This window comes from Melitaea cinxia, chromosome 28 (assembly GCF_905220565.1).
Source record: "Melitaea cinxia chromosome 28, ilMelCinx1.1, whole genome shotgun sequence".
In the NCBI taxonomy this organism is placed as follows: Eukaryota; Metazoa; Arthropoda; class Insecta; order Lepidoptera; family Nymphalidae; genus Melitaea; species Melitaea cinxia.
Genome location: NC_059421.1, coordinates 5973880 through 5999409, shown reverse-complemented (window position 1 = coordinate 5999409; position 25530 = coordinate 5973880). Strand labels below are relative to the sequence as shown.

Genomic DNA, 25530 nt, shown 5'->3' with positions numbered 1-25530 from the left:
CGTTTGTAGCCGGAAGTGCTGTACAACTTTTAAAACATTTTTGACATTGTTTCAATTGACTTCAATTTTGTGGATGTCAGTTGTCAAAATAATTTAATTTACAATGTTCCTATTTTATCATACTGTCATATTATATATAATGAATTTCAAAGTAAGTACAAGTAATTAAAATCTAAAAATCTTAAAAATATAAGTATATGGGAACGGCGGGTACAGGTTTAAAATTATATAATAAAAATTATATGTGAGACAATATAACTTAACATAAATAAAACAGATAAAATAATATACTTAAATTACAAATCTTTCAAAATCTACAAAAAAGTTGATGTTAAATGTTAATTAAAAATGTGTTCTCTCAAGAAGTTATTTCCTATTATCAATATTTTGATTAAGATCAACGTCTAACGGAAATTAAAATTTATTTATATTCTCTTTATTTTATACTTCTTAAAATTAGGTGTAGTAAAAAATTCATGTAAAACATTCATGTAAAATGAATAAGGAAAAAAGCGAAACTGAGACTTTTCTAAGGAACTTGCACTTTTATGATATCAGAATTATTTTTTTGTTCCACTAGAGTGGCTGGCGAACGTAGGTAGATACTGTCCGCCTAAAAGGAAGAAACGACTACTAAGCCTTGAGATACTTGTAACAGCAGATGCATCACATGCACGTTGCCAATATGGGCATATTGGCAACGTGCATGTGATGCATTGCGGGACCTTACGCCCACTTTCAATACAGCGTCTCCCAAGGAACTCTGGCTAACATACCACGGGAACAGAATACTACTAAGGCACACTATCAATATATTATCCCGGGGCTACTTCAAATATTAAGGAAGTTTTTTCCTTTTATATGTATCTTAAGGATTATTTAAAGTACAGAAACAATTTGCAATGTTTAAAACAATTAAACAACAAGTGAAGAGTTCTAGAAATCCCTTCGTAATTATTGTATGTATTATATATAATATTATATATCTTTAAATGGCATTTTTTTTGTAAGTTGATAGAGTTTGTCTTTCCAATGAATAATTTTTGCAGTTACTTTTGCCAAATAAATTCATTTTCTTAAAACGTGTCATGCTGCCAATACACGAGCAAATTCTTACAAAGTTTGGCAAGTCCTAGTTGGTGCAGTAATTTATCTACGTTAATATTATAACTGTGTATGTATTTAAGTATATATGTATTTTATATCACTAATTTTGAATGTATATATTGCAAAATAAGTACATGGCTTTTTTTTATTAATTTATAACTTTTTGTTCAGTTTTTTTCACTTTATCATAAATGCTCTTATGAGTCCCGCGATAACATCTTCTCTCACCACCATGGTTAGACTGGTAGAGATCTCTTACAGAGATAAGTTCGCCCTTGCCAACATTCTTTGTAAAAATGACTTGTAATTATGTTTTTTTTTTAAAGTGCAATAAAGAATATAAATATTATGAAAACGTAAATTTTGTTTATTTGTTTGATATATTCTAAACGTATTTAATATTTTTTTCATCAAAATTTACATTTTTTAAAATCATTCGATTATTTTTATGTTCAAGAAATTTAAATAAACCCACCCAGGCTCGGAGCTAGATTAAGCCCATAATACTTGAACTGAAAACACCGATATGCTATGACTCCTCCTTTTTTTGAAGTCAGTTAAAAAGTTTTAGTAACCTCGAATGATTGGTTGTCAAAAACATATTGAGGTTTACTTCACGAGTGTACATATAAGTTCGTCAGTGTTGGACCATGTACTAACTTTTGTAGACAGTGGGCAGACTTAGGACTGCTGGTCTGAAGTGCCACTATCGTAAAGTGCACGCGAATACGAAACAAACATGGTGAACAAATAAACACAGATACTATGAGATCTGGGATATATTTTCACTTAATAAAAAAAAATTGGTTGTCTGTGAAGTCGGCTTAACGACGATAGTTTTACGTGATCAGAATAATAATAAAGAAACATTGATGAACAATTGCATACTTTTATGAATTGAATTGAATTCTAATCATTGAATTATTTGAAACTGCTAGCGTCATACGAGAAGAGAGATAAATGTGTCACAAGCCAACGCTTGGGCCGATCGTGCCTCTCTGTCTCTTGTTCCGCGCTCTCGCTTGCACGCTCAGGCTCAGGCGACATGTAACACTTTTTCGTGCGTGCACCTGGTGTTCATCGATTTATGAGTCATTATCACGTCAAAAATAATAATAATAAAAAACAATATAAATTCAGGTTTTTATCGTTATTATAGCTTTATCTCCTAAAAACTAGTTTTATCTAGTAAAAACTGCATCAAACGGCTTTTTATAAGTATCATTACTTTTGTATGATGAAAATCTTTCACCTACTTTTAATTTGAGTTGAAATCGGTTGACTCGTATCATATTATTGTTCGCGAATTGCATCATATGTTTATGCAGCCTATAAATATACTCTACAATAACCTATATTACATAAAGTCCAGTTAAGAACTAGGTTATCCGTTTAGACATACAAACAATATTACTAGCAAATGAATTCGCTTTGAACTCATTATATTTTAACAGCAAAAATGTTAAAACTAAAGTTGACGAAAATGGCGATTTCATTGTACAGAATTTTGTATTTTTATCCAACAAAGGCTTTTGTTTTTAGTAGAATTACTGTATGCCACGATTTATTTATAGTTCTTCTTCGATTTTTGGCAACCCTTCAAAATTCCCATTCAACGATTGTGTGTTCGAAATGTTTCCTGCAGCGACGATGCGTTTTATATACCTTTCGTTTTACGAATTTTACAACTAATATTTCAACTCAAATACAAGTAAGATAGGTAATAACAAAGATTTTTCTTTACTTACATCATTTTAATGTAGTAAAAATTGAAACCTCTTTGTGCATTGATATACATACGGAATGGATAAAAACTAGCGGTATTAAGTCACATATAACTTCACAACATTTCTAAGTTCAATAGAAAAATAAGTCAAATAGAAACTCTGAAACTCTGTATATAATAATGACTTATATGTAGCTGGACGTTATATAACCTTGTGTAAAGGTGTGTCCATAATGACACCCTAACATTTTACTGTTATGACCGCTAAAGGTCATTGAAAATACAGCTTTTATTTTATTGTTTTTGTCTTATTTTTATTTTCTTTGATTTTAAAAATACGTCTTTGCTTCATTTATAAATATATAAATAGTGTTTTTAAACCAATTTTAAAATAAATAGGATATTGATGTAATATATGTATGTATATACGCTCACAGCCTGCCGTAAATAATCAGAAAAGTAATTTATGACTGAACTGATGTTACGTTCATTGAGGGAGGGCAGAGCAAGATATAACGTGCTCAAGCATTGACCCAGCCCGGCTGGGGAAGTTCCTCAATCTTACAGAACACACAGAACTTGTATGCCGACCTAATTGTATAAATGCTGTACTATGATATGTTATAAAATATTATTAACTTTTGTTTAATAATGTCTTTGTCCTTAATTTACTAGTTTAATAATTTATTTTATAATATTTTTGTGTTGTTCTAGGATAAATCATAGCAAAGAATTCTCTACTATCCTTATTTATCTTCGCTGTATCCGCGCCGAGAATCTTCTACGTCTTCTTAAACCTGCTCTTAAACTAATTGAACAGTTTTGGTTAGTACATTGTTTTGATGTAATGCTAGTTTCAATAGCGTTTGTGTAGTTAAAATCGTCACTTAGTACTAGTGATTTGTTTTCGGTAAGTCATACGTCTTATATACTTCCATACAACGCTAGATTTGTTCATAACAATAAGGTCGTTTCAATAACATATCTATCTGCGGTTTTTTGGCTCTAGATATGACACACAATCACAAATCGAAGATGCAATTTTGACACATACATTTCAGGGGTAGATTTTTGCGACCTAAGCCAGAGATAGAATTTTGACACATAAGTATTAGAGGTTGGATTTTGACACACATTGGTGGTACCAGAGAATGTTGACACAGAGTTACATCTCAGAGATGCAATGTTGTGATATATACGTACCATAGATAGAATTTTGACATTTGAAACATCATGTTCATGTCAAATATTTATCAGTAAAATCACAGATAGATGATATTATATCGTAAATAACTTAAAATTGTTGCTCATTACATTTTCAGTAACAATTTTTAGCGCCCATTTTATCATCTTTTAACATCTTAATCGTGCTCTTGATATAGTTTAGCTTCTATCTTAAAAGCATGAATCCATACAAAAAAAAAAAAAACATCCTAGAGGTCATTCTTAAAATATTACTTATTTTCTACTTCTCACAAATAAAAAATTAACTAGATCTTAGCCAACGAAAAACTCTACACATACACAGATTTTTTTTATATTACTTCCCATAGACCACTTTTTGACTTAGCTAGATTACCCATTACAATCCTAAACCTAATAGACCTCTGATTTTTCTTGGTATTCTGCTATTCTTGTTTAAATGTGACACTAATGTCTTGATATAGATCTGACATATAGGTAGGGGTCGGCCAAGAAAGTGGTGTACCAGTTTTGATTTAGTTTCCTGGTCATGGAAAATTACAACAAGGTTCGTTATTAAAAGATATTACTGAAAGAGACATATAATAATGACGTTAACCTAACTGATAAGTATTCATACGTTATTGTTATACATGACATTTTAAACTCTAATAAGTATAAATAATATCGTTATCAATAATCAGATAAAGACGGCAATAGAAGCTGTCAGATCGATCTGCAAGCGAAACTAATCTTTATCACCTATGAATCTGCAAGCGGTATTCAACCTTATGGTAGTGAACAACTTTCTTGGCCGATGGTACACTCTATAAAAGACTATATTTGTGACAAAATATTCAAAGTTCTCAAAATAAAAATGGTTGTTATGACGTTTTGCCAGTAGATTCACATGTGCGATTCTTTCAAACTTTTTAATTGTGAACCACGTCTGATTAAATATTCAAAAAGTAAGAAATTTTAGTTATTAGCGGGTTACAATTTCATTTACGTATGTATATATTTGTATATATGTTTGTACATAATAGCAAAAAGATTATTCGACGTCACAGGAGACCGAAGAGCTGACAGCCACTTCGGACAAAGAATTAGTCTGGCTATTCAAAGGGGGAACGCTGCCATTACATACATTACATCATACCTTAATATCATTCAATTTAATATAAAAAAGGACCTCCAATAAGTAGGTATCCAATTTAGATAGACTTTTCTGTCTGTCAATATTTAGGGATGCAAATAAATGTATTTAAAAATAACTGGTTTACAATATTTAAACGCAGGTAAAAGAACGAGTCAAGTTTTATACTCTAGCAAACAGTTGTTAGAAATTTTAGCATATAATGCGTTTCCACTTTATAATATGCTATTACTAAACTGAATTCTGAAACTAAAGTGATTTAGCTAATTTGGCAGTCTCCGAGACTAAGCGAGCATAATTACAAAGCCGTAAGGAAACTTCCAGTTGGCAGATTGTTGTTATAAATTTTATTACGTTGACATTAATCTAGACTCTTATAGTAATACTAGCTTTCTGCCCACGGCTTTTCTCACGTAGATTATACAATTTTGCCTTTTTCATGTGTATGATGATGATGAATGATGACCCGTTCATTTTTTTTCTGAGTCGGTAAAAGATTGACCACCTCACTTGACGATAAGCGATTGTCGTAGCTTATAGACGCCTGCGACACCAGAGGCATGGTAAGCGCGATGCTGGCTCTACCCTTAATTCCCCCTCTCCCAGGAATTCTCGTCACCTAACTCTCAAATGCTTGAAAGTAGTATTATTTTAGATTTTTAGCAGGATTTTTCTTGCTGTGCCGTAGGGCAGTAGTAGTAGGATACGATGTTGGCTGTTTCATTTTCTAATGTTAAAATATTTCAGTGACAATGTAATATTCTACTGGTGGTTTTTTTTTTAAACAATACATTTTATCATCAAATCTCATTAATTATTTTATTATAATTATACTAAAGTATTAGTTTCAAGACAGACTGACCTCATTTTAAATAACCAAGACTAAAACTATTAAAAACAACTACAGAGAATCAAGAACAAAGAAATTAAAGACCAAACATTATCGCTAATAAAGCCACGCGTACTATTTAATACAACAATATTTTATTAAGAAATATATTAGTTTTGCTTTTATTGCTCATATAGATGAAATATTACATTGATATATATTATATGTAATAGATGATGATATGATATTTGTAATAAAATCAGGTCTCGGGATTTTGTGGTTTTATGGTACAGGTGATTCGATTAAGTCTGCCAAGTACTCTTTAGAATTAGTAACAATTGCTGTTTGCTTGGTGACCATTTTAGATTGCAATTTGACTGTAATAATTGCTCGATTTTTATCATTGCTAACCAATTGCAAGCTGTTTGGGATTATTACATAAATGTAATGCAAGAAAGTCTTAAAACTACGTCAATAGCAGTTTACCTCCCCTTTCCTTTTTTAGTTAGTTTCATTTACTTATAATATTTCTTTTCTAAACTATAACATAACCTATGTTTGCGTGTATTTTCTTTAACGACCAGCTTAAGCACTTGGTTTTAAGTTTCCTTTAAATTTCACTGGCGTTCCATTCCAGAAAGACAGCACGATGGTTAATGGCTACTGTAGGTTATATCAAATTTAAGAATTTAAAACAAAATAGAAAAATCATCATTTCGGCCTATTTCTAACTGCTGGACATAGGCCTCCATATGTTTGCGCCAAAAATGGCATGAACTTATGTGTCCTAGGCATGCGGGTTGGTGACCGCAGGGCTGGCTTTGTTGCACCGAAGACGCTGCTGCCCGTCTTCGGCATGTGTATTTCAAAGTCGGCAGTTAGATGGTTATGCCGTCATCGCTTGGCTTTATGAGTTGAAAAATATTGTTTACTATTTTTACTTGTATATTTTGTTTCTATCATATGCGTTTTCTTTATATTTTCTTCATCGTCTACTATCGAAACGGAAGCTTTTTATAAGTATTAAGTATTCAGCATTTCATAAAAAAAACAATTTTAGCATAAAACGCTTAAATACAATCTCCAGGTTTTATTATTATAGATGTGTTATGTAAAAGAACTGTAGCAGTAAATTTCCTGAAGTGATGGGTCGTGATTCTGGTATAAATTCCCTGAAAGAAAATAAATCTTGTAACAATATAAATCTCCTTCTTTTAAGCGCAGTGTCCTTAAGCATTTCAGACTTTAGCTTAAAATGTTTTTAGAAAAATCGCTCCGGAACAAATTCTAAAATTTAAATACTGTTTTATTTTCACTGATTTGAATAATTGGACTTACACACAAATTTAAATATTTTAATTTGTTTACAGGAATGGTATATTTCAATCCTTGAAATTATAAACAAAACAATTTGATTTACATAAAATAAAAAACTTGAACAAGTTGAGGGCTATTTTAAATTGTTTTTATTTATTTCAAAGTTATTAAAAACTTAATTTATAAAGTAACTAGCTGACCTGGCGAACTTCGTATCACCTTATTTTTTTCTGAAATATAATAATAACATCAAAATAAAATATTGTCTATCTTTTAAGTTGGATCAAACTGCACACGGTGTGCAAATTTGACTAAAATCGGTTAAGTAGTTTAGGAGTCCATTGAGGACAAACATTGTGACACGAGATTTATATATATTAGATTATGTACGAATGTATGAATTAGGTAGACAGTAGGCTTACAAGAGGTACCAGGGAGAAACATTGGTTAGAAATATAGTGGGTCATTCCATGAAATGTAAAGATGAGATGGAAAAAGAGTGAGCTAACCTAGAGCGTATTAGGTACAAAGTTCTGTTTAAAGGCGCATTCTTAAATCAACTTAGTACACTACTCGGCCTAATTAGGCCTGAAAAACATAATCAAATGCCAAAAAAAGTCTCTATAAAACGGAATTCATTTTTCTTTGAATTCAACTCAGTCATGACAAGTCTTTTATGCTTCATGCATTTCATTTAGTATAATGGGTCTTTTGCGAATACGTTCTGTGAAAGGTTTTCATTTTGTGCACTTGAGTGGCGTTCTTTGATACATTCAATTCTTGTGTATCTAGGTTACTGTTTCTTGAGTTTTCCTTTAGTAATATGTAATACAGCTTAAAGTAGCATAATTCTTATTTCTCTTTTTCAATTATTTTCTTAAAACCATTAAGGTGACAAACAAGCTAGGGCCCGACATATGGTAGCGGATACCGTAAGCCTATGGACGCCAGCAACTCTAGCAGCATTGCAAGGATGTTGCCGATTCTAGCACTTTTAAATATTTACTTATTTATATGTTTTTTTTTCTTTAATAATTATGTAAGTCTATCATATCGTAGTTTTTATCTATTTATTATTGATTTTTCCTCCTTAATTTATGCACACTTCTAACCGCTGCTACTGTATCGTGTCCAATACCCAAAGGTTATCGGGAAGAAATCACTATTTAGCGATAAGATCGCCTTTGTACATCTTCTATTGTATCTTTCTTTATATGTGTATGTATTTTGGTGTACATTAAAAATAAATAAATAAATAAATACGGCATTATAATCCTTTTCCACAACCTTTGATATCCGCAAATTACTGTCAAAATGGGTTCATGTGGAGCGCAAGTAAAAGTTTAAATACTTTACGTTGACTGAGAGATTGAATTGTTGATTTGTATGTATTGCTTGAAAAAAGTTGTGCAACATCTCGACGTGCAATCATTTTGTCCGCAAAACATGTGTTATTTATACTAGTTCATATACCTATCACTAGCTAAATGTTATTTAGTACTTTTCCTATATATCGTTATTTGTGCTGTTGGTTTTCCTCATATTAAATAAATAAATATATTTTTAAATCTTTTAAAGTAGAAAAAATAAAGTATTGTATTTATTAGACTTTATATTAAAAAATAGACTGTTGTTAATTTAAGCGATAATATAAATATAATCTAGGATAACTCTATCTACTGATGGTGTTATGTTTAGGATTATCTTGAAATAAAATATACATATTTATTCTCCACACTCTATTATACGTTACTCATATAAAATATTTTTTTTATAATCTTTACTATCACAGTTCATAGATTTACTTAATATTTTACAGAGGAGAAACAAAAACAACCAGCAGAAGAGAGTCAAACCTCAGAAGCGGAAGCTGCGACGAAAATCCAGGCGGCGTTCCGTGGTCACCAGACAAGGAAATCAATAAGTATGAAGGCGACCAAACCGAGCCAGGAGCCGGAGCCGACGAAGTCAGAACTAGAGGCGGAGTTCCGAGCCGATGATAAAGGTAAGTTATATTTTAGTTTAACTAAATAAAAAATAAAATGTAAATAAAGCGCGCTCATGTATTTCATAACATTTAACAGCTTTATTTATTTATTTATTTATTTTTAGGACAACTTACAAAACATACACTAATAAATATGATTTACAGACGTGTTTTACAATATTTTGATAAGTGCTGCTTTATTTACAAATTGTCACAGCATGGTATATGTAAACATTTAAAGCAAAGGAAAAAGAAAGAAAAAATATACTTTATACACTTAAAAAAAGGAAAAACAATAACAAAATGCTTATACGTAAAGAAAAAAAAAATAATAAACAACTACAACTACTACAATCGATCTATAGCTTTCACAATTAAAAAAAAAGTTTAAAAATGTTTCCAGGCCATGTAAAGACAGTTTTATAATTTTGAAATAAACATGTTTAACTTTGTTGGTTTGCTAGTAAAATATATTGATGCAGTATTTTTATTTTATAAAGTTAGTAACACTTTTCATTGATCTAAGAATATTTTTATTATTAGATGCATATTTTCGCATTATATAATTTGCATTGATATTAATATATGAATATTAAAAGTTATTGAAACGTCAAGTAACGGACACAATATGTTTTACTCGTTACTTCTGATTGATATTTTACCATTATTTTTTTCGTAATTCAAGTGATAGTAAAGAAAATAACGCCTGAGAAAAAAATTCAGTCGTTAAGTACTTTTTACCACTAAGTGCCACGAAGAGCTTTTACTGAACACCCCTATGAAATTACGAAAAAAATTATATCTCTTTAAAATTTCGTGAGCGTCGAAAATTTGGCCTGACGTCCGTTATATGCGGGGCGCTAATTAAGGTTCTTTGCATACATATGGAATAAAAACGGTCATATAAATTACCTAAAAGAACTCCGTAATTACAACACTGATTCGACACTCGTAAGCTTGGTTGACATTCATTGATTTATTACAAGTATTCTGCTGATTTAATGTTTATATGTATTAATCTTTAATTTAATTTTATATTTACTTTCATTTTAACAGTAGTGTTATTTATAAGCTTATAATAGTTAAACTATACTGATGTCAGTTTTTGTAATGAGTTATAACATATTAAATAATACCAAATTTTAACTTATTCAAAAAAAAAAAACTAAAATAGTATATATATAATGGTATATAATAAAACCAATAAATATCATACATGATAAAAAAATAAGTAATAAGGTAACGTCTCATAGTCAATGGCCCCTAGGATTAATTCCTGTGTCGAGGGTCCAGAAACACATACAATATACAAGCACAAACGCCCAGATCACGGCAAACATCAGTCTGTATGGCCAATACAAATTTTAGACATAAGTCGTTTAGTGAGAATAATAATACTGCTGTGATGTTTATAAAAAAAAATTCTATCTCAAGAGAGGTCAGTCAACTTTCTCGTTCCTGATTTAATAGCATTTTAGCACCTCTTATATCCAATCTGATAATTGGTTCTTCGAACAATGTATCGCCGTGCCTGCCCCGCTAAACTCCTGTACCTACAGGTCTTCTCAAATTTAATTTTATCACGTGGTAAAAAATCTTTTTATTCGTGAACAGAACAAAACGCAAACGCTTAAATTATGTCAAATATCAGTCGCCAATGACTATTAAAAACGTCGGATGTGAAAAACAGCAACTTACAGGAGAGCGATTCAAAGTGTAAATTGCGTGTATCTTTTTACTTATTTTAAACAGGATCATGAAATTTTAAAGTAATGCTGTACAGGCTATTTATGTTTAATATTATTACTAGCCGGTATTTAATGTGTAAATATGATAAAAGTCACTTGTTACATTTTTAACGGGTTAAGACTAATAGGTACTGACTTGTCAGAAGTACCACAACTAAATAAAAAAATTCTCTTCAGCTGATGATAGACTTGGTTATTTGAGAACGTTTTATGAAATAAACAAAAAAATGCGATTTTGCAGTTTCGAAGATGTTAATAGTCACTAGCAATCTGTATGACGTACCTTATTATTCCTCCCTTTTTTTCTTCTTAATATGAATTTTACTAATACTAAATTTTGCACACCTACAAACGTCTGCTCTTGTACGTCCTAAGGTTGGCTGGTAGAGAATGTTTTTAGCATTAAGCCCGCCTTTTGTACAGTTCTTTAATGTATTGTGCAATAAAGTATTAATAAATAAATAAATAGAAAGATTTTTATTTGCGGACATCGAACGCACAACTACGACCGCCTTAACCAGCTTAAAAGAGCACTACGCTGACAAGTCGCAAGTAATAATATGAAAAAGTAATATTTTAAGTGAAGTTACTCCTTGAAGAAGTGTTTATTTTGCGCTAGCAAAGATACGCATTGCGGTAGGACGGTGATATTTTTATTAATTTATTCTTTTAATAAGGTAAACGATCAGTGAGCGGTTAAGCCTTCATTTTAATTTAATAATATATGAAGTTTTAAAATTAAAATGTTTGTTTCTTAGAATTTATAGATAGTTTATTAATAATTATATTTATAATTTTAAATAGTGGATTAACTTGACTAATTTCTATTTTTTGTCATTTTCTATTCGAATTTGTATAAAATATAAACACAAATATTCTATGCTATAATATCAATCATGATAAATTACTCAAATATGCTAAATTACTCAACGGCATGTGCGTATAAATGTGTATGTGCACGCACATAAACGTACACAATCACACTAACACACAGACATTTTTATATTCAAATAATGTCAAAATCAAAAAATAGGCTAACATTACAAATTTATACGAAATATTAATTATACTTTTAAAATATGAACTTATTCAATTTTATTACGCGTCCATTTTACTTATTCATGAAGTGCCGTGCTATCGATGAATTTAAAAATAGTTCGTGAATTTTGATTTTACGCAAATCCGAGACGATCGCATGGAAAATCTTTAATATTAATATATATATAATATAGGGAGACAAGATAAATTGCGTTGAACGATATATTATTGAATAGCCTTAGGGTAACTATAGGGTAACAAAACTTCATTTATCTAGGAGTTAATTAAGACATGCTATTGTTCCTTTCACTAGAACCTTTTTAATGAACATTTTCGTACAAAATATTATTAATCTATTGTCTGTAATGTACATATTTTAATTTAATGAAATATTACAACAAAAGGCATATAATTTACACAATATACTTTATACCGTGAATCGAGAGGATTTTTTCAAGGAATACAGTTATTCCCTGAAAAAATCCTCACAGAACTTTTTTTTGGAAAATGGGACTTTTGAAGTGATAGCTTATTATGGGAGGGTTAGCCTCTTCGTTACTAAACGGGTTACGGTGCTAGTCTGTCTGGCTTCCTTTTATCTCACGCATACGATAGCGGTAGGCAGGCTCCTCCTCTCATACTCTAACCCACAGCGCTAGCCGTATTTCGGACTGTTTAAATTATCACTTCTGTCGGGAGTCCCGAGACTATATAAAATTCTCGTGTCGCGGTGTTTGTACTTACACCTCCGAAACAGCTTGACCGATTCTCATGAAATTTTGTGTGCATATTGGGTAGGTCTGGGAATCGAACAACATCTATTTTTCATCCCCCTAAATGTTAAGGGTAGTCCACCCCTAACTTTTTTTTAATTTTGAGATAAATATTATTTTTTATTTTATTATGATTTGGCGTTGAAAAATACAAACAACCCTAAATTTTCACCCTTCTACCACCAACCCCTATTTTAAATAGCGTTTAGCGGCAAGACAACGTTTGCCGAGTCAGCATTTTTTTTAATAATATATATAGTCATTTAATGCTAAGCGATCACCGTTTATGAAGACAGCGCTTAAAGAGGTACGGGTGCGTTATGTTAATGAAGGAGTGAAGGAAAGTATAGAAGAACTGAGGATTGGAATGAATGGGTAGTAGTTGTCTCACTAACTGTACGATGTACGATCCTGAGTTTACCACATATTAACTTATTATTAGTATTTTTTATTACAACATTAGTAATACATAATGTGATTATTGGGGCAGAGGTCTCAGCACTGGCCTCACTTGTCACACTTTGGTAATTGCGGGCTCAATACCCGCTCATAGTAAACATTTGTATAGGCCATATAAGTTTTTTTTTTGACTAGCCCGTTGGCGCAGTTTTTAGTGGCCCTGCTTTCTATTCCGCGGTATTATTTCTATGTATATTTATCAAAAAAATAGTTATAACAGTCGGCTATTACGTGTAACACAAGCTTTAAGTTGCCTACCATAGTAACACACCGCTGTGTGTGTATATTATAGGATATTTATATTTATTTATTTATTTATTTATTATATTTAGATTTATAAGTCGTTTGTGCTTGTATAGTGTGTATATTTTCGAACCTCTGCCACAGGAGTAAATAATCTGGATATACTAGATCAAATATAAAAATAAATTCGTAAAATTAATTATTAAAACATATTTTCACGAATATAATAATATAAATACGAAATAAGTAAAATGAAGGTTTATTCTGATTTTAAAAGCTTACTGCAATAAAGGATTTAATTTATTCATTTAATTTACGTTCGAACACCTCGCTGTCAGTGTCTTCAACTTAAGTCGTTTCTGCACTGCTTTTTACTTTGCAGTATCGTTTATTTATTAACAGCGCCTCAGGAAGCCGTGGCTTTTAAATATTTATAACGGGAAGTTTATAAAGGTTTAGTAAGGAAACTGTTTATTTAGAGAAGTTTCGTGAAAATTCTATTTATCGTTGTAGGTGATTTTTGAGTTACTTTAATGCTATGTAATATATTGTATTCAACTGAATTAAAGTAGCCTATAAAAGTAATTAAAGCCTAAATAAGCCTATAAAAACATACCAAGCAAAAGTGTGTTGTCATTCTACTGTAGGTTTGCGGATAACTTCTCTACTAAGAGTTCAGAATGTTATAGCATGTGTTACTTTATTCGGCACAACCGAGGGGTTAGAAATTATAACCGATGGAGGTATAGTAACAGAAGCTTTTGCTGGTACTAAAAATGATTAAAAGAAATGCCAAATATTACCTAAAACAAATATTTATATGTGCACAAAATTACATCACTAAGGAATTTAGCTTGGGTACCATATTAGTCTTCAAAAATAGTATTATGTTAGCTGCTGTGAACACGAAGGAACAGCTAAACGGCGATGTGGGTTAAGCTTTAATCCTTGATTATATTTTATACTAGTGGCCCGCCCCGGCTTCGCACGGGTGCAATGCTGATACTAAATATACTACAGAATGTCTTTATTTATAATGTGAAGCAGGCTTATAGCACGGTTATTAACATAATAACAACAACATTCAAATATGCGTCGTTAGATTACACGTTGTTACAGAATGCGTTGACGAAGTAAAGGTTCACTGCTCGTTCCCCGTAAGTGATAGCGTGATAATATGTAGCTTTTATGTTGACCCGACTTCTTAATAACATTCGTGCCAAATTTGAAGCAAATCCATGCAGTACTTTTTGAGTTTATCCCGGACATACATACAGACAAACAGACAAAAATTCTAAAAACTATATTTTTGGCTTCGGTATCGATTGTAGATCACACCCCAAGTATTCTTTTAAAAAAAAATTCAATGTACAGTTTTGACTTTCTTACCATTTTATTATATGTATAGATATATAGATACTGCTACAACATTATGTACGTATTTAATGATGCATTATTTGGCACTTTTTTAATATAAAACTTTGGTTTTTCTTTTATCCTGCAACTTTTATACCAATATTATAAAGCTGAAAAGTTTGTTTGTTTGTTTGCTTCAACGCGTTAATCTCAGGATCTACGGAACCGATTTGAAAAATTCTGTCAGTGTTAGATAGCCCATTTATTGGGGAGGGCTATAGGCTATTATCATCACGCTAAGCTCAATAGGAGCGGAGCACCAATGAAGAATGTTTCAAAATAACTATTCCACGCGGTTTCGTATATTATAAATGCGAAATATGTGGATAACCGGATGTTACCCTTTTCTGCATAAAATACTGGATTGATTTTAATAAAACTTGTTACGTCTAATCTATTTTTTATTCCAAGGTGGTAGTAGAACTGTGTTATCTCTTAGTCGCCTCTTACGACACCCACGGGAAGAAAGGGGGTGGCTATATTCTTTAGTACCGTAGCCACACAGTAAAACAAAATAACGAATTAAGCATAAGAAAGATACCAAGAAAATTTTAAATGTCTCTATATAATCTTAAAACTAATATTTATAGTAAAGTTAAGCATCTCAAATAAAGCTAAAATCTATAAATTATAAATTGTTATATAATTTTAAAATTAATTTTTGTAACAAAAAATATACTACGATCATTGATTTCAATGGCTTACATTCTACCCTTAACATTCCACTCAACTGTACTTACGAAATACAGGATTGCAGAAGAAGCCGAAAGTCCTTTGCGACGTGAATGAGACTTACTTCTGAGGATGATGTTTAAAAAAGGGCTTTCAAACAATATTATATAAATATAACGAGAGTATACAAAGAAAGATTTTATTATACTTACTGCACAAAATATAGAGAGTAATAGAAGAGGAATGAAAGCATATTCTAAAAAAGTGTTAAAGAAATGAAGCAGTAAAATAAGAGAAATATGAAATACAAAAATTTTGTTAGATTTTCTCTTGTTGGAAATATATAATTACTAGCTGTGCCCGCGGCTTCGCCCGCGTTGAAATTAGTGTGTCACAAAGTTTTCCCGGCAAACTTCCAGTGAAACTCACCAGAATCGGCTTAGCCGTTCCGTTAACCTTCCTCTTGCTCCCTCACTCCAATGGTGAAACTGCATGAAAATCCGTTCCGTAGATTTTGAGCGAATCGATTACATACACTTTTGGGGACTTTGTTTTATAATACCCTGCACCATCTATAGAGCTTACATTTTAAATTTCAAGTCTCTTACTACAAAACACATAGGACTTTCATACAAACTTGCAACCCTCGTTTTACCCCCTTGGGGGTCGATTTTCATAAAATCAGTTCTTAGCGGATGTCTACGCCCTATAAGGAACCTAACTGCCAAATTTCAAGTTTGTAGCTGTTATAGTTTCGGAGGTTTCGTGATGAGTGAGTCAACCTACCATCCCCCGTTTTAACCCCAAAAGGGAGTTGATTTCTAAAGATACATTATTTGGATACCTTCTCATCATCTATAGAGCATACATTTTAAATTTCAAGTCTCTTACTTCAAAAATATAGGACTTTCATACAAACTTGCAACCCCCGTTTTACCCCCTTAGGGGTCGAGTTTCGTAAAATTTGTTCTTAGCGGATGTTTACGCTCTATAAGGAACCTACCTATTAAATGTCAAATTTGTAGCTGTTATAGTTTTGGAGATTTCGTGATCAATGAGTCAATGTACCATCCCCCGTTTTAACCCCAAAAGGGAGTTGATTTCTAAAGATACATTATTTGGACACCTTCTCATTATCTATAGAGCATACAATTTAAATTTCAATCCTCTTACTTCAAAAACATAGGACTTTCATACAAACTTGCATCCCTCGTTTAACCCCCTGAGGGGCGAGTTTCGTAAAATCCGTTCTTAGCAAATATCTACGTCCTATAAGGAGCCTACTTGCCAAATTTCAAGTTTATAAGTGTTACAGTTTCGGAGATTTCGTGATGAGTGAGTCAACATATCATCCCCCGTTTTAACCCTAAAAGGGAGTTAAGTTCTAAAGAAACATTATTTGGATACCTTCTCATCATCTATAGAGCATACATTTTAAATTTCAAGTCTCTTACTTCAAAAATATAGGACTTTCATACAAACTTGCAACCCCCGTTTTACCCTTTTAGGGGTCGAGTTTCGTAAAATCCGTTCTTAGCGGATGTCTATGTCCTATAAGGAGCCTACTTGCCAAATTTCAAGTTTGTAGGTGTTATAGTTTCGGAGATTTCGTGATGAGTGAGTGACCTTTCGCTTTTATATATATTAATTAATAGATTAATAGATAATAGATAGATTATAGATAGATTATAGATATATATCGTATTTTTTTTGCAAATCTTAAAAATAATAATCCAAAAACTAGCTTACTAATCCAGTCTCACTTTTGTAATTATTATTCACATACAATATTTGCTACTATATTATTGTGCTATATTATATTATTGTGCTGTGTGGCTACGGCACTAAAGAATTTAGCCACCCCCTCTCTTCCCGTGGGTGTCGTAAGAGGCGACTAAGGGATAACAAGGTTCCACAACCACCTTGGAACTTAAGATGCCGACCGATGGCGGGATAACCATCCAACTGCTGGCTTTGAAATACACAGGCCGAAGACGGGCAGCAGCGTCTTCGGTGCGATAAAGCCAGTACTGCGGTCACCAACCCGCCTGCCCAGCGTGGTGACTATGGGCAAAACACATGAGTTCACGTTATTTTTGGCGTAAACTTGTGGAGGCCTATGTCCAGCAGTGGACTGTATAGGCTGTAATGATGATGATTTGCTACCTCTCACCGCGTAAGCGGATTCTTAAAACAAAAAATTTGCCGCGCTTTGTAGTTTTAGGAGTTGTATATAGAATAATAAACTAATTTTAAAGTTATATATAAACTAATACACAACAATATAAACTAATACACTACAATAGAATAATAAACTAATTTTAAAGTTATAAAATTTTAGTAGCCGCGTGCTACAGAAAAGGGGGTAGGTTCGGAATCAGGCGCGTTAGGCACCTGATTTTCAGCCTTTATTTCCTTAGCTGGCCCACGCCGCGACAACGTACCTTAGAAAGTAAAATGGAAGGACACTGGCCTGACTAATTCCCGGCGATGATGGTCTTCAGTTCCGTCTTCGTCCGATGACCGGCGGAGATCTCCACCGGTGTAAATGCCGGTAATCAGTCAGCCCGTTATTAATCGAGGGCAGTGACTCGATTTGTAGCAAAGTATAATTAAAGATATAAATCTAAAAATAAATCCTGGAACGAAGAAAGTTCCGAGTCAGGAAAAGAACAATTCAGAAACCAGTGTCACAATTAGCAAAATAATAAATAATTACAATTTTCTCGTTAAGTTAAGAACACCAGCAATATGTAATTATAATAGATATCATGAGAACTTACCCCAGCGGGATTTAGGCCGAGTTAGGGTCGAGGTTAGGTCTCGAGGTTCGGCGGCAACGAAGTGCAAAGAAAAAAAAGCAAAGACACGCGAGCAAGGCGCTCCTTCCCGCGCTCGGGAATATTGACAAGCAAAAGTCTATGCGTTAAGCATAGTCTGTATTTTTATAAATTATTAAGTTTAAATTTAGATATTAAATTATTTTATAATTTAAGGAGTAGACAGGAATATTAAATTTAGAATTTCTAATTACAATTAAATTGATTTTATTAAAGAAAGATCAATAATTACCAAAAAACATCAGCGGCATCTATCAAGTCTGTTAGAGAAAAAACGCCGATATGAAACACAAATAGTCACGAAGTGTTGAAAACTTGCCGATAGATGGCGCTACAAGTAGAAGCATGATAAAAATAAAGTGAAAAAACTTAACCTTTACTACAAGATCTTATTTATTAGAGTAACGTTCCAGCACAACGTTACAAATTCTAAAATCTCTTCAATTTTTTCAAGTCACGTCATGAAAATAACTTTCAAGTACCTAGACTAATTAGCCAATATTATACCATTTTGTGTGAAAATGTGTATAATAAGAACTGGCATATTCAAAGAAATGTTTTGAATTATTTATGGAATATTTAAGTATAACTTATATAAAATTTGCTCAACGCCATATTTGTTTATCATAATTATAATTTTAAAGGGTGCCTTCTACTTAAATCGTAAGTACCAGGGTCGCAGAAGAGTCAAGGAGGCTTCAAATATCCTTAACAATGGTATTCGAACTTATAAGCTTATACTACGAAGGTACTTATTTCTTTAAAAAGACTGCATGAACTTTTCAAGACGTGTTCGAGAGAGATTTCGATACATTTTGATACAAATACTTGAAAATATTATTGCTTGTTATTCTTCACTTCAATATCTTAAGAAGGTCATCTTATTAATTATCTAAGACTTTATAGTTCATTTTTTTGAACGCGTCTCTTAATCTCCAAGTCTAATTTTATTTAAATATCCTTACGTTATGAAATCTAGCTATTGAAGAAGGCTTTCAGGCTTGTAATGAAGGATCAGTTGCCTTTGATATTATCGTTAGTAAATTTATTTGAGTAAGCTCAGTCAGGTCAGGCTATCGCAGTCCACTGCTGGACATAGGCTCCCTAAGTTCGCGCCAGACTTTTCGCAATTCTAATTCAACTTACACCGGCAAGCTTACGACGATCGTCGATCCAGTAGGCTGAAGGACATCTCCTACTGTGTTTGAAAACACGTGGTTCCCACTACCGGACACGTCTGCTCCAATCGCTACGGGTCCTGCGACACAAGTGACCAGCCCACTGCCGCTTCAACTTACTAGTTCTGTGGGCTTTGTCGGCTGCTTTCGTCCTATTGCAGATAAATTCATTTCAATAGCAAATAAAACTTTTGTCTTCAAGCTTGCGTATTTATGAATGATATGACAGACTGATGGTGGACTTCAAGAAGGGTACCATTGACCGATACCAGTCTCGGTATGACTTGTCTGTTATACATAACTTTTGTTGTGTCCAAATTCATACCGAGATGCTTAATAGTTCTACAGTTTTTTTTAAAGAAAATATGGTTTTTATTGTAGTAGATTTATATGACTTAGAGAATGTGTTATATTTTACTTATCAAATTCACTTTTCCTTTTTGTTTCACAAATCTACAAATGTCCGCTTTTGTACTAAGGTTGAGTTGTTAGTGAATAAAAAAATAGCTAAATAGCTAGAAAAGCTAAAAACTTTTTTAGCCTGCATAAAATAAATTCACAAAATACAAATTATAAGTATAAAGTATTTAATTATTAGACTATTGAAATATAAATTTCAATAAATAAAGACTTAAATTCTTAAAGTAATTAGATTAATATTTATTCCTCAAATATCAGATTTCAATGAGCCAAGTTTTGAAGAGGTTATTAATTCGTTCTTAAGAAGTCTGCAGAATTTCTATCAAGGACTTAAGTTCAGTACTGATTTTTTGTATATTTTACAAGATAATTATGTACATTATATACAGCCATTTTTTTATTATATGAAGTATTTTTAACTCAATATTAAATTATAATATATATGGCGTAAAAAATGCAACGTTCACAAAGCCTACTCATGTTTAAAGTAATAAAATAAAATAGCCTTTATTGGTGTTTACAATCATTTACAATTGAGTATTACACTTATCACTGACGATCGGTTTCTCAACTACAACTTTTCCTTCGACAAGTATAGGGAAAGAGACAATGGCTAATTTCAACTTTAATGCGAGTTATAGTTCAAAGATCGATCGATGTGCATTATTTATGGGTACTGTGAAAACCAACTCTGAAAAAAAAAATATGTGCGGCAGCTCGGAAACACACCCGGAGTTTACTCCTTCAGATCGACTGTTTAAATAGGCATAAAATACTTACTAGTCTAAGAGAAAGATTAACACCATATCAAATGGTAAATAAAAAATCAAATAACGCCATCTATCGGAACCCAATAGGGTTAAGATGGCGTTAGTACAAAAACGTAACGAGCTCATTCATTCAGTAGATCTTACTGCTCATATTTTTTTCATACCGGGGGCCTCATATGAAAATCGATTGTTAAGGAGTTAACTTCAAAAATATTTTTAATGAAATCAGTAAACGGGTACATAAGCGATAGAACATGCAAAAAAACCGTCTTTATTTATATTAAACTTTTGTGTTACAAGCGCTATTTCATCACCATTACAGCCTATACAGTCCACTGCTGGACATAGGCCTCCACAAGTTTACACCAAAAATAACGTGAATGTGTTTTGCCCATAGTCACCATCTTGGCAGGCGGGTTAGTGACCGCAGGGCTGGCTTTGTCGCACCGAAGACGCTGCTGCCCGTCTTCGGCCTGTGTATTTCAAAGCCAGCAGTTGGATGGTTATCCCGCCATCGGTCGGCTTTTTAAGTTCCAAGGTAGTAGCGGAACTGTGTTATCCCTTAGTCGCCTCTTAAGACACCCACGGGAAGAGGTGACTATATTCTTTAGTACCGTAGCCACACAGTACATATTACTTCATATTCTATAGTAACACACGTTAGTAGTACACGTTATTTCATATTCTATAGTAAACTAGCTGACCCGGCGAACTTCGTATCGCCTAACACAAACTTTATCGTATGGTATTAAAGTTCAAATTGACTTTTAAGTATTATCACAAATCTTTTGTATGGGAGTATAGAAAAGTGTTGTTTTTAGACTTTTTCAGGAAATTTAATTATTTTTTTTTAGAATTTTTCTCTCCGTAAGAACCATCCTCGTACTTCAAGGAATATTTTAAAAAAAGAATTAGCGAAATCGGTCGAACCGTTCTCGAGTTTTGCGCTTAGCAACACATTCAGCGACTCATTTTTATATTATAGATAAATATTCCTAAAATGTTATATAAAGCATGCAACGAACAGTTATCGCATGCAATTTATTCCACACACGTTAGCTCGCATTTTTCTTAACAACACATTTGCGATGGCTCGGCAATCGAACATATTTATAGCAATCTAGTTCTTATTTACTCACTTTTAAGGCTGATTGTTGTCTGAATATATAATTAGAATATTATCGTTTTTCAAGGAAATAAATTGTACAGCAATATTTTTACACATCGTATTGTTGTGCTCGTGTTTAACAATGTAATTTAAATTCGATTTGCACTATTGTACAAGGAATAACTTTTCAGGAATTTTTCGTTATGTATTTAATCAATATCTTTTAAAGATTTGGTTTCGGTACTTAGTAAGTGATAGGTAATATGTAGGCGTGTAAATTATTTTCTATATCCCACAGTTTACTTGCGTTAATTTCAGGAAAAAATGTACTTAAATATTAAATAGTCTATAATAAGTCTTCCTCTGTAAATAAACTAGTACTACTTTAGCCTATCGCAGTCCACTGCTGGACATAGGTCTCATGAACAAACATTCCAGACACACATCTAAGTCCTACACAATCCCCCCCAGCCTGAAACAAACGCTAAATGGCACTATTTTTGTGTCGAATATATGTATATGATATATATATATATATATATTTAATTTATAAGGTAATTGAAACAAGTTAGTTGTTTTTGTCTTTAATCTATTCTTGTTTTTTTTATCGAAACGTAGAATTATTTTTTACGTTTGTTAAGTGTGTATATCCTTAACAACCTTGTGTCGAAATAGTTCTTTTAATGAAATTATCATTTAATTACTGGTTACGTTTCAGTTGTATGTCTTCATTATCTATTGAGTCACTTTAAATCGTAATGTTTACACAAGTTAATGACAGTAATTGGCTCAATTCGTGCTATTATGTATTTACTTTACTTCATTGGTTATATGGATTAGCTTTTCGAAGGCTGTTCAACTAAACAAACTTTATTTTTAATTTAATATTATATTTTCTTTATATTTTCTTTATATTGTAAACAGTTAGTAGCTTATAAATAACACAAAATTAAAAAATATAATTTTTTAATATAATTTTTTTTTATAAGGTTAGTCTAAAATGGGTTTGCATGCAATGTAAGGAAAAAAGCACAAATCAGTCGATCTTTCCTAGGATATATCTTTTAGGTCTGAGTTACATACCTTTTTGCGATTCTGCAACACACACACTGTATTTGAGTATGATATTATCAATGCTCTTAAGATATATTATTTGTTACATTTTATTTTCATTTAACTCTTTTAATTGTGAATTTGGAATGTGAATTGTGAATAAAGTCTTTATCTATTTATTTATCCATCACTTGAAAAAACTTACCGGCTGTAAAGGTAAGGGTAAACTGATTTTAAAAATTCTTTTATCACGAGAATGAAATGTCAACACTCAGCGACTTGGGCTATATTTCAACGGAAGAAAACGAAGTACCGAAAATCGTGGATTTCAGGCGGGAAAAGCCAGGAACGCAAAGGTTCTTGTCCAAGTTATTTATAAGAATAGAGGATCATTGTTTTTCTTTATTTATGTTTTTTTATTTATACGTTTTAGCCTGTAATATCCCACAGCTAGGCCTAGGCATAGGCCTCTTTCCCCACGTAGGAGAAAGGTCAGAACTTAATCCTCGCCGCTGCTCCAATGCAGGTTGTTATTTATAAGTTATTAAAGAATACGATAAAATTAAATACTATACACTCCTTAAAACTTAACCAAGTTAATTTTAAGAGTGTCACACTCGCTAGACACAAAACGGTTCTGAGTGTGTACACACTCACAGACTGCTTCAAATCAAATTATTTTGTTAAGTTTATTTTTTTTAATTGTTATAGAAAATAAAAAATCCCCATAATTTATTAAAATATAAATACGCTGTGTTATGGGATTTATACAAACTATAACTATTACGTTTATTTTAAATACCTAAAGACACAGATTCAACCAGGCTCGTTAGACGGAAATGATGATTTCCGCACGTTGTCAGAACTCCGGAAGCGTTGCAATATCCTGCTGATTTGCTTCTATTGATTGTGTTTTATATGAATTGGCATTTTCAGCACACTTTTTAGAAACTGATGAAATAATGCGATGAAATAATATGTGATCCTAGTCTATACAAATATATTTTGGAGTAGCAGTGCTAAAATTTTTTTTAATAACTCCTCGCCTTATTGCCTCCACTGGTGACAAGAGGGCTGGTGCATTTATGCCCATAGAATCGGCATAGCGATTCAACGGGGAAATGCTGCCAGTATTCTGGGCACAATACCACGCGGACATGATTTATACCAAAAGTATCTCTAAATATTTAGTTCTAAAGTTGTGAATTGTAAATATGTATAATGTTTAATAATCTAATTAAATAAAAAAAATCTATACAAATAAATAAAATTGGAGTGTCTTTTTGTAATATTAAATACATATGGATGTATACACGGTACATATACCAAAATAGCATTATTTACAATTTTTGTCTGTCTGTCTATCTGTCTGTTTGTTCCGGCTAATCTCTGAAACGGCTGGACCGATTATGACAGGACTTTCACTGGCAGATAGTTGATGTAGTAAGGAGTAATTTAGGCTAGTTTTATTTTAGAAATCTATTTATTTTATAACACTGCGAACCGCACCATAACCTTTTTGTTAAATTCGAAGCCTATGAAGTCGCAGGCACAGGTATTAAATAAATAAATATATTTACAATTAGGTACTAAAGGATTTTACTACCCAATATATTCTATTTATTGTTGATTTAATCAAAATCGTCTTCAAAAACTGTTTAAGATATTTTTACCATAGAAAATGAATATTTTTTTCATTTAATTTTGTATGCTATTACTGTTGTTATCCACAATGTTATTTACAAAAGAGCTTCCTAGTTTGATATCGCGTAACATAAAGGGAGAATGAAATGAAAAAAAGATGCAGGTTCACCGGTCTACTATAAAATGATGTACTTATCTACCGCTGTACTTAAATATTTATTATATTGAGCTTCAGAGCAAGATAGCCTTCAATAATTGCAAATTTTGTACGAATTTATTAAAAATTCTTTACTATTTATAGCTGATTTTTGTATTTTTTTTTATGTCACTAGGTCGGCAAACAAGCGTACGGCTCACCTGATGGTAAGCGATTACCGTAGCTTATAGACACCTGCAACACCAGAAGCATCGCAAGCGCGTTGCCGACCCAATCCCCAATCCCCCCAGGAGCTCTGGTCACCTTACTCACCAACAGGAACACAATACTGCTTGAAAACAGTATTATTTTGCTGTGATCTTCTGTAAGGTCGAGGTACTACCCCAGTCGGGCTGCTCCATATTTTGAGCAGGAAATTCCTGCTGTGCCCTACCATTTGGATCATTTTTTTTTAGATTAACGCTTAACTCTTAACAGGTCCCATCAGATCAATGTCACGTGCCTAGGTAGGTAAGAGATAAGTACACAGCACAAGCTTAAATACCCACTGACCACTGAAAGACCAGACCACACAGGGGAAATTGTGACCAAAAACCAGTTACTCTGATCATAACACTAAACTGGCATAATCAATGCTAAATATTTTGCCAGTGAGGCTCTGTACCAAAACTTTCTATGCCTCATGTTATTAAGCTTTAGGCAAACTA

General features: G+C 32.3%; 1 protein-coding gene across 1 annotated transcript in view; it reads left to right on the top strand.

Annotated features, from left to right (window-relative positions):
* The window catches only part of LOC123667440 (sperm surface protein Sp17), a 187701-nt gene that overhangs the window by 91061 nt on the left and 71110 nt on the right, over nucleotides 1–25530 (top strand). The window contains exon 2 of the mRNA XM_045601337.1: nucleotides 9137–9322. Coding sequence (XP_045457293.1) covers nucleotides 9137–9322 — 186 coding nt within the window. The remainder of the gene's footprint in view (nucleotides 1–9136; nucleotides 9323–25530) is intronic.